At 39.6% G+C, this 11450-nt stretch overlaps 1 protein-coding gene across 1 annotated transcript; it reads left to right on the plus strand.

Annotated features, from left to right (window-relative positions):
* The first annotated feature begins 868 nt into the window (after positions 1 to 868).
* Positions 869 to 10628, plus strand: ptpn1 (protein tyrosine phosphatase non-receptor type 1). The gene is made up of 9 exons (XM_071477133.1): positions 869 to 1177; positions 2867 to 2957; positions 4128 to 4228; positions 5651 to 5749; positions 5847 to 5984; positions 6390 to 6599; positions 6830 to 6991; positions 7197 to 7357; positions 8336 to 10628. The coding sequence occupies exons 1-9, from the start codon at positions 1121 to 1123 to the stop codon at positions 8625 to 8627; spliced, it is 1311 nt and encodes a 436-aa protein (XP_071333234.1). The 5' UTR covers positions 869 to 1120; the 3' UTR covers positions 8628 to 10628.
* The last annotated feature ends 822 nt before the right edge of the window (positions 10629 to 11450 follow it).

The following is an 11450-nucleotide window of genomic DNA, read 5'->3' on the forward strand; positions in this document are numbered from 1 at the left end:
TTGGAGGTCTGAGGCCCCTGTGCAGTTATCTGCTCGCCCTAATCTTCATTTATTCCATCAAGTCCTGTGTCTCTGACGTATCTGCAGTGACTAACAACCACATGTTCTTGGTACCTAATATTCACAATGGATGACGTTGGATGCTTCCCTATAATCTGAAGCAAGATCAGATTATTCACACACTTTCACCACACACTCTGTTTTGAATTGAATGTAAATGTCTCCACCTACTCTCCTGATGCTACCACTCTTTACTGATTTTCTTCCATACTAACTATAAATTGACTTTCTAAATCCTAAAAGTCAAAATTATGAGATGAAAAATCTAATTATGAGATAAATGTCGAACTTTGACGTAAGGAGATTATAACAAAAAAGTCAAAATTATCAAAATTTTGACTTACTGAATTAAAATTATGAGACAAAAAGTCAAAAGCATGAGATAAAAGGTCAAATTTATGGCTTAAAAGTCAAGTTTATGAATTAATAAGTGAAAAAAAGAGATAAAAGTCTAATTTTTATTTACTAAATCAAAATTATAAGATGATGAGTCAAACAAATTGTATTTGAAAAGTTGTAAAATGTCAAGCAAAATAAAAATAACCACTGGACAATGGAAATTGGCTGCCATATTTGAGATATTAGTGGTATATATTTATCTGTTTTTGTTTATTTTGTGTTCTTGTTTTGCTTTATTGTGTTAATCTCTGTCCTCTGGTTGAAACTATTTAATAAAGTACTGAGGGGGGGGGGGGTCACATATCACATATCTCTGTCTGAAAAGCACCTTTAAAAGCAGTTCTACCCTCAGAGAAGCCGCAGCGGAACATTATCTCTGTGACAAGGTGTGGGAGGAGCCGGCGGCGTGTTTCCGCTCCGAGCAGGCCCACGGAGGCTCCGCGGTGATCTACGCAGCCGTGCGGAGAAACCACCGAAGAAGTCGCGGAGCAGCCGTGTGACACCGAGGGACGGGGTTAAACACAATCTGCTGGGGACGCGGTTGTCTACATCGGGAGTGGGGGACGAAGAAGAAGAAGAAGGAGGAGAAGAAGAAGAAGAAGAGGAGGAGGAGGAAGAAGAAGAAGAAGAAGAAGAAGGAGTGGCAGCTGGACTGTCAGCAATGGAAGCCGAGTTTCGGGAAATCGATGAAAACGGGAGCTGGAGCGGCGTCTACCAGGTAGGAGCTCTCGGTGGATCAAGGTGGGAGCTGCCTCTTTCAGGCCGAGTGGTTTCTGCTGCACAGTGAGTCTGCAGCATTTCTCTCCCGACAACCAGCCCGCGTTAGTTTGAGTTTAGCCCGGGTTCCGCCTGCTCGGACCGGTCCGATGATCGATGAGTCCGCCCGGGTCTCAACCGAGCGCCGCAGCCCATCACCGATCGGTTTCACTCACCAGTGTCCGTGTTTGTTACACGTGTTTTCACACAAATATCTCAGCTTTCAGCAGTGGTGGAGGAAGCGCTCGCATCTTTTACTTACCCAGACTGACAATACTCCATTACAAGCGCAAGTCCTGCTTTAAAATCGTACTACAGGGCTCCGACTAATGATTATTTCCATTATTTATTGTTTTCTCCATCAATCGATAGGTCTGTAAAATGTCAGAAATGCCCATCACAAATTCCCAAAGGCGTTTTCAAATGTCTTGTTTTGTTTGAACAGCAACCCAAAACCAAAACATATTCAGTTTATTATCATGTAGAGCCGCAAAGGTTGGTCGATTAATCGTTCGATCGATTGTCAGACAAATAATTAGCAACTTTTTGTCATGATAAAATACAAAAAATGTTGAAAAATGTTCAGTTTTTCTGCGAGTGGAGAACCTTTTTTTTTTTTACCTTTTCTGGCATTTTATAGACTAAGCGAGAAAGTAAACAAACAGTGATGAAAATAAAGTTTAGATGCAGCCGTACTGTCATAGAAGACTAAGAAAACCAGAAGTTGTTTACATTTTAGAGGCCGGAACCAGAGAATTTGTCTTTCTTACTTAAAAAATAACCCAGAATGCTTACCTCACTATCATAACAGCTGCTTATCAGCTAACCAATCAATCAACTAATCATGGCAGCTCCATTGATTAGGAGAATGTACTATACTATATAAGTCTATACTACTATATAAGTATTAAAAGTAAAAGTGCTCAGTGCAGAGAAATTAGGTTATCATTAGGTTATATTATTATTACACATGCATTAATGTTGCTGCTGTTTGTTGCAGTGGAACTACTTTTTAACATTTTATATTGGCTGCAACTAATGATTATTTTCATTATTGATTAATCTGCCTATTACCTTTTTTGTGATTTTATCATTTATTGTACAAAACAATAGATAACAATAAAAGTGGCAGAGTAAAAAGGAGAATATTTCCCTTTGAGATGTAAAGTGACCTAAAATGAAGTACAAGTACCTCAGATTTTGTACTTGATTGAATGTACTTAGTTAATTTCCAGGCTTCCACTCACTTCAGATTAACTTCTTCTTACTGTTTGTCCACAGGATCTTGCACAAAATACCTTTTAACTGCAGCTGAGTGTGAATCATATGATATTATTATATGTTTTTCTGTTTAAAAAGACCTGTGTGCGCAAACATGTTCAACACCCTGCCCCACACGCCCACACATACACGCTTTTTAAAAGTTGTCGTATAATATCTGCAGAATGAGAAGTTGACTGGTGGTGAGTTTTTCTGCAGAATTTAATCAAATTTTTTTTTTTCTTTTTTTTTTCTTTTTTTAATACACATCTGGATTCTGTTTTAGAGCATGGAGACGCAGTCTGCACTGTTCACTTTGCATCAGACCTTTAATGTGACATGAATGTAATGTAAATGTAATGCTGTAAATACATCTTTTATTCTGTCACAGGAGATTCGTCAGCAGTCATGTGACCTCCCCTGCAAGGTTGCCAAATTAGCCGAGAACAAGAGTCGGAATCGTTACAGAGACGTTAGCCCATGTAAGCCGCCCTTTCCCTGCCTATATGCACTTTACCTTCAGTCTTGAACATTTAATATATTCATTTAAATCAATGACAGTTTGGGACTTTGCACAGTACCCACCCACAGTGTTCAAACATCAGCCAATGGTTACTTAATCTTTAAAGTGAGTCCTCAGTCCACAGTCTGGTATCAGGCTCAACTACTGTAATAATCGTCTCAAATGACTTGAATTGTTATTACACAATAGGCAGAGCATTGCGTCACTATGGAACGACTCGTGTGAAAAAGGATGTGACATCAGGCTGGCAATATAATAATCATCCTCTAAAGTTATTACTGTTATTCTTTTATGAATTTAGATTGTTATGGTGTGAGATAAGTTCAGTTTTATTTTATATATTTATATTTATAGGCGACAGTGCACATTGCATTCAGCATCATTAGTGTAAACGAGCTGGGGTTAGCTCAACAGCTAATTTTCACCCATATTCCAGACACAACAAGGTGCTGACAAATTGATTAAATGAATTAATTAATATATAGTGAAGTTGCCAGTGAAAGGAAACTGGAGGAAATGAGTCACAGCTGTAGATGTTTTGTTATGTCTTATTTCCAGTGTTTTTGAGGTGTCCATCCTGTGTTCTATTCACCATAATTGTTATTTTAAGTAATCACTGTTCAGTCCACCTGCCTTCCACTACTGATGTGTCTTTCCATGCAGCAATAGCTGGTGTAGTTCAGGGTTTGAAATCAGTTATGATTTAATAAAGAAATGTTTCTGTCATCTCACAATACAGCAGCTGAACCGTGTGGTTTCCTCTCTTTCACACTAAATGAACTATGCAAATTGGACAGACCAAGTTGTTAATAGTTGCTGTATCTGCCACTAAGTGCGTTGTTCTTTTAATCACTTTTAACAAGATATGAAAATAAGTAACTCGGAAACCTCTTCATGCTGTTTACTTTTTAATTAAGATGTTGTTTGACCGGGTATCAAGAAAAGTTGACATTTCGGTATCGAAGCCAAAAGCTGACACCTGTGTTTTGTTCACAGACAGATGTTCCATTTGTTCTCCACAGCTGTGTTGATCTGAGAATTGCACTTACACTCCCTGGTGGGTGTGACATACGAAAAACACACAAGCATGCAGTATTTACATGAGTCTTTTTTTTTCCTTCCTCCCTAGTTGACCACAGCAGAATATGTCTGCAGCTGGGTGCGAACGACTACATTAATGCTAGTCTAATAACAGTAGAGGAGGCACAGAGGAACTACATCCTCACTCAGGTAAGCATGGAGATGAAGATTCAACACACTGAGCAAATACAGCTGCAGCTGGACACTGATCATCGTCCCTTACAGAGAAGTCATGCATTTGTAGGATATTATGAACAACTACAAATGTTTGGAAGTATTGTGTCATTAGCAAGGGTGCAGGTTTGTCTTCAGATGTGTGTAAGGATGCGACTATACTACCTGTGCCAGGACATTATATATATATATATATATATATATATATATATATATATATATATATATATATAACTTATTATGATGAAATAGTTTTTAATTTGCTTTTCATAATAACAATAGTGTAACAAGAACCTGACATTATGTAAGCAGCTGCATTATGAATGCACTATTCTTAATTAAAATAACATTTAGTTTCTCCATACACACTCTGTGCACTCAGTTGGCAGTTTACTACTCACACTAAAACTAATGCAGTATAATACAACAGTACAACTGCTGTCAATCCTCCCTTCATGATGTTTATAATGTGGTGCCGTTGCACTGTATTACATTTCTGTTATTTAGCTACCTTCATTGATACATGTGTGGTGGATTAAAAAAAAAAACAAAAGAGGAAAAAAAAAAAAAAAAAGAAATACCCTTCAGTAGAATGCAAAATAGGTCACAGCACCACAAATTGCATCCTCCAAACTAACCACACAGTTGGATCAACACCACTCTGAAACAGCTTCGACACAAACAAAACATTACAACCTTCATGAATGGAGGATTTATTGCAGGGCTGTTGTATTAGGATGGATTAGTTTTAGCTTGGTGTGTTTATTAATGTGTTTGGCAGCAACTACAACTCTGAGGTATAAACAGATACTGAAAGACAATATAGTAAAATATATCTAATGTTTCTTCATAGGAGAAGCTGACAAATACTGCACTTTAATAAGAACTCAAAATGTCCTCAGAACTGTAAACAACTTCATGACAGTGTGTCATAAACTATTTATTAAATGTTTTGTATCCTGTGTATAAATGTGAAAGACAAACTTAAATGGTAAAATGTTACCAATCATTCCCACCCAATATTAAAACAAAGATTAAATAGATTTAATTTGAAACATTAACAGAAGCGGTGAATGTAGCCACTCGCTCACACAGCTCAGTTAAAGTTAAAGGCAGCTTCTCTCGTCTCACCTGGATTTTGGCGCTCAGGGAGGTTTTAGTGAGTCAATCAAACAAAAGTTGCATTGTGAAAAACAACCCTGGTGGAAATGTCGTTAGTGTATAACTGAAGTTTAGAAACTGATGTGTGTGTGTGTGTTGGGCAGCGCACTGATTCAATGTACTCGTCTCTTTTAAGAATAGTATGATCAACGTTATCAAAGGCCGACCGAAAATCTTCTCTTGTTTAGTTACACTGTGAATAAAACCCACTGATGATCACTGTCATCCTTTTGTTAGGGACCCCTTCCAAATACATGTGGCCACTTCTGGGAGATGGTGTGGGAGCAGAGGACCCGCGGTGTGGTGATGCTGAACCGAGTCATAGAGAAAGGATCTGTAAGCAGTGGTTTCTTTTTCCTCACAGTGCTGCTTCTTAACCACACTGCTTTGCTCTCTTACGCTGTGTGTAATGTGCACTTTCATTTGGTTTAAGGTTAAATGTGCCCAGTATTGGCCGCAGAGGGAGGAGAGGGATGCTGTCTTTGAAGACACCAACTTCAAGCTCACCCTCGTCTCAGAGGACATCAAGTCTTACTACACTGTTCGCCAGCTGGAGCTGGAAAATCTGTCGGTAAGTTTCTCTCTTTGGTGTTTGTTTTTTTTTTTTTTCTGCGTGTATACAAGTAGATGTGGTGTCAGATTAGGACTACAGTCTTTTAAAGCATATAAAGCCATATAAACCTTGAAATGGCCTCCTGTTCATACTGGCTATTAAAAGATCGCTTCCTAAATCTTACTTTAAATGATGGAGGACAAATTCTCCTCATTTTGCCCAAACATGTATTCAGAGATTTATCTGAAGAGAAGAATTGAAGATAAATATGAGTATGAGATAATAGGCATAAGATAAATGAATAGACGATAATATGAGGCTTCAGGAGGATTAATCAGTCAAAATAAAGTGGGAATGTTTCAAAGTTACAGACAGTTTAGTGCAATGTGACATATTTTTTTCCTTCTTGATCTTCCTCTGCAGACTCAAGAGACTCGTGAGATTTTACATTTTCACTACACCACCTGGCCTGACTTTGGGGTACCAGAGTCTCCCGCCTCCTTCCTTAACTTCCTGTTCAAGGTGCGGGAGTCTGGGTGCCTGAATTCAGACCAGGGGCCAGTGGTGGTGCACTGCAGTGCCGGCATTGGCCGCTCTGGGACCTTTTGTCTCGTGGACACCTGCCTCTTATTGGTTTGTACAGAGCTCTGCTATTGAGAAATCATGATGTTAACATATTTTATCTTTCGCACCTTTTTCATTGACACTGTACAGGAAATTAGCTCACGCCTATCTAGAAGTGCAACAGTAGACTGAATTCCTCGATCACCGTTACAAGCAAACAGTAACTCGTCAGTTCTCTTTCAGACTATTAGAAAACCTAAGATTCTTGTGTGTTGAATGTTTTTCGCTGTAAAATGCAGATGTCCATCCGCAAGGACCCGTCTTCAGTGCGCATTCGCGATGTGCTGCTGGAGATGCGACGCTATCGAATGGGCTTGATTCAGACTGCAGATCAACTTCGCTTCTCCTACCTCGCTGTCAATGAAGGTGCCAAATACATCAAGGGAGATACATCTTTGCAGGCAAGACCTTCCTCTCGGTTCTGCTCTTCAGTGACAAATTTCACTTGGTGCATCCTCTTTTCAGATTAAAAAAAACTGCAGTTGCACAATAGGCTATATTTGGCCCTGAAAATTAAAAACAGATATGTTGCAAAACCACTGGTTTATCTTATCAAGTATGATAAGATAAACCAAACGCTCAAAGGGATTTCTTTTTTTTCTGCAGGAGTCGTGGAAAGAGCTCTCGAACGAGGAAGACGATCCTCCAGAGTTCACCCCTCCTCCACCTCTTCCTCCTCCCAGAGATCCCTACAACGGGAAAGTTGAGCCATCCTTTTTCCCTGAAAATGATGAGATCATCCATCGCATGGAGCCCTGGAGTCTCGGGTATTCATCCGAATCGGATTTAGTTTCAGTTTCATTCATCATCAGCAGGCAAAACAACTTTTAGTAGCTGTTAGAGCAATCCAGACAGCTGTCGCAAAGTTTTTGTGCCATGTGCCGCTTGTTAAAGGCGGGAAACAGTTAAATGGAGCGCCGGTCGCGTTCGATGCGGCAGCTATTGACGGAGACACTACACAAACTTTTCTGTTTGGATTCAGCCACTGCAATCCAAGTGAAATACAGTATGTGTATTAGTCTGTATTGTGTACAGCACTGTTGGCGTACGTTGACCTCTGTTTATGCCCTGCATGGGGACGTTGATTCAAGTTGGCGTAAGTCACCACACCGGAGCAGCAAAAGCGGCACTAAATCAGGTCACACCGTTATGTCTAGTAAAGAAGTTAGTAAAACATCTGTAGCGTCGTCCAATCAAAAGCAATCAGTCAGGAAACAGAAAGTCAGAGTCAGAGTGGGCAGTGTTCAGGCAGCGGAGAATATCTGAGGATCCGAACATGAGGTTATGTGCTCATTTAGTCTAATGTTAATCAACTTGATGTTTTGTAATTAATTTTAGTGAATGTAAATCAAATAAACAACATCTAATCTAGAGTTGGATCAGACCATACTCCACATTTACTTTTCTAAACATTAGTAAGCTAACTTTAGCTGTGTCAGTTGGTTCAGTTAGCTATGCAGCTCTTACACTTGGCGGTCAGTAAGTGCATATATGTTAGTAACTAATCTCTATGAAAGCAGTGGTTTGTGTGGAGCAACACATTTTAATTTGGTTTTAATTCAGTTCGGCTACGTTTGAATTTTGAAGAGCTGCTGCATCCGGCTCCTGGTCTGTTTGTCAAAGAGAAACCTTTTACGCTTTAAAGCATCTACTGAAACCAAACCAAACTGCCCCTCGGTGACATTAAAGCTCTACTCTCCTCGACTCAACTGTACTTTACTCTCGTGCTTTCTCTTCTCATTCAGGTCCTCACCGGAGTCGGAGCTCCGAAAGAGGATCGTCGATGCCCCCCAGCCTCCTCCTGATGATGATGGTCAGCTTGACGGCCACATGGGAATCCAAGATACCTCCAAAGCTCCAACCAAATCCCAGCAGCAGCAGCACGAGGCCCAGGAGCAGGAGTCGGCCGAGGCAGCGGAGCCGCCAAAGGAGAGCTCTCCTGTGCCGGGGACCTGGTCCCCTCTACTAGCCAACGTGTGCCTGTGCACGGCGCTGGCTCTCAGTGCTTATGTCTGTTATCGAGCCTATTTCCACTGATGTCTGTCCTTCCTCCTCCTTTTTTTTTTTTTTTTTTTGTTCCTCACTGTCTCTCCACTGATGTTGCAAAGTGGACTACGCTGGCCAATCAGCCTGCTTTGAACTCTGGGTTTACTGTGCAAGTGAGTGGATTATTTGGACTTCAGCAGATTCAGGTTCACTCGTTTAATTTTACAAATGCAGCGCGAGGGGTCGGCTGGTCGGGGAGAAGTCCTGCCACTCCTCTTAACCCACCCAAACATTCTTTCAGTATGTCATCTGGGATGCTCAGGGCCTCAGTTTTTCAGGTGTCACATCTCAAATACGTGTGCCGACTTAAACTCAGACTCAACTATATAATACATATCGCGGTCAGTCGAGGAAAAGGGTTTGTTTCAGCTCCCTTGTTCCATTAACCAGGATGAATGGCCTGTCAGCCCATTTTAAATGTGTCTCCTCTCTTATTTACCAAAACGACATCATTGTATGAGTTCTTCCATTTCACCTTTTACTAATGTGTCCGTTATGATTTCACGTTTTCTCTCTTTTGCTTACACAAATGGATCAGAAATCAGAGATCCAGATTTTCATTCAGCCCGTCTGAAAATATGCCAGTAAGGGAGGTAACAGTTGAAAAAAAAAAAAAATTGTTCTTTTGTTTTGGGTCAATATTAAACCCAACAGTAAAGTGAAGTATATGAAAGTAAGAGGAAAACAATCCTGTGCCCACTAGATAAGAGATGCATGCTGGGGTGGGCACTGAATTGTTATCTGTCCTCACTCGTGGCCTGTGCGGGGCTGCAGGAGGCTGCTGGCTGAATCCATACAGTATGTGTGTTTTTTTTTTTGTGTTTGTGTATGTACATTCGAGCGAGTGGTAGTTATTGGAGCTTTCTACTGATGCTTGAGTTAAATCTACTCGGTGAGAAATATTAATATGACATTTATGGGATGTTAAATGTGAGATATGTAGAGTGGGATGCCTCCTGGCCCCCCTGCGTTTTCTTTCCCCTGATAGCTCAACTGTGACACTGAAAACTCTTTCTTTAAAAACAAAAACGGTGCAGGAACAGGGTGATATGTGACTTTTTTTTCCATTTGCCTGGCATCGTCAAATTGACATTGGAATAATATTGACATCTTGAGATGGCTTTTTGCTCGTTTGGGAGACCAGCTTTTCAGTCGCAGCGGATTAAAACGTGTGGAGGCTTTTCATGCCGAGAGATTGTGTAACAAAACCTGAGAGCAGTTGATACATGTTGTAAAGTAACCGAGTGTGTGTGCTCAGTCAACGGAGTTATGCCAGCTTCATGAACGGAGACACAAAGTAGCTTGCACCCAACTATTTTTCGCCAGCAATACAAATACTTAATAATGTGTCACCCTTTAACAAACTCTTGGGTTTTACAGGTAACTATTGATTTTGAACAAACCAAAAATCAAACACCAGCACAGGGATGAAAACAATACACTGTAGTAATGATCTGTTGTGTCATGGCGTGGCCCTGAGCTGGCTATATTGTTTTGTATGATTGTTTTTTTTTTGTTTGTTTTTTTAGCATGCTGCATTTGTGAATCAACAGGTTTGTCCTAAGAAGAGATTAGTTAAGCTGCTAGCATTCAGTTTACCTTTGAGACTCAAAGTTCAGTACTTGAGTCCGACAGCTGTACCTTCCTTTAGAATGTATAAATGTCCTGTCCAAGGACACACCCTTATTAGATATATATTTTTTTTCAAATCAGGTTTCAGTGTGCTGAGTTTTTTTTTTTTTTGCTTTAGCAACAGATTAAATCTCAGCACCTGTGCAGCCATTGCACCAGGTTTTCCTGTTTTTTCTATACTTATGCTGAGCTCAAAAACATGTATTTTTTTATTTACATTTGTTGTTTTCCTTTTTAAATAAAAAAAAGTCTACTGTTGTATTTGTTCTGGTTTTTAGAACAGATTTACAGCTCTAACCTCATTCTCAGTCTTACTTCTGAACAGTGATTATTATTATGGTAATAAAAGATCACACAACACTGTGTTTTTATCTTATTGGTAGGTCAGTTAATTGAAAAATTAACTGTTGGTTTTGAATCAGAAAGCAATAAGAAAACTGAATGTGTCACTTAAACACATTATATATATATATATATATATATATATATAATTTATTTATAGGCACAGTAACTTCCATCATGGTGGTCAGTGCAGCGTTTCCAGGTGTTTGAATGAGCCGATGTTGAAGTTTGAACAGTTTGCTCAATGAAGGTTACTTGTTATTAGAGATATTACAAACAACATGTCACATCTAATTATCTAAGTTAATGGAACTTCTTTATAGTCACAGATGAATCAAACACATGGATAATGTTTTGTATTATTTTAATCTGAAGTGTTGAAGCCACTGTTTAATAATGTAGGCAAGACAAAGGTGTTTGTATTAAACCTTTCAGAGTGATTTACACAGGGTGGAGAAATAGATCAGAACTATAAAAAGGGGAAAAAAGGAAAACAACCTTAATTAAAGTAGAATAAGATGAGATTCGGTAAAATAAAAGTACAGAAACTGAACAATCAAAGGCTTGTGAGAAAAACAGAATTATAAAACGAGATTAAAATCTATTCTATAAATAACTGTGTAAACAGCATTAATGTGCTCAGTTCCCCTGGTTCTCGGTACGTTTCATGATAATAGCATTAATGAAGCTAAGCTAAGTAAAGTTTTCCATTCATCCATTCACGGTTCTGTGTCGCTCCCTCCCTCTCTCACCCCCGCATCTCCTAATCAGCTGACCTCAGGTGTTCCCGGTAACCAATCAGATTTCGCCACGATCTCAGCCAGCCAATCACGTCATCGC

The sequence above is a fragment of the Trachinotus anak genome, unplaced genomic scaffold (assembly GCF_046630095.1).
Source record: "Trachinotus anak isolate AG129_WGS33_773 ecotype Australia unplaced genomic scaffold, CSIRO_AGI_Tana_v1 ptg000004l, whole genome shotgun sequence".
NCBI lineage: Eukaryota > Metazoa > Chordata > Actinopteri > Carangiformes > Carangidae > Trachinotus > Trachinotus anak.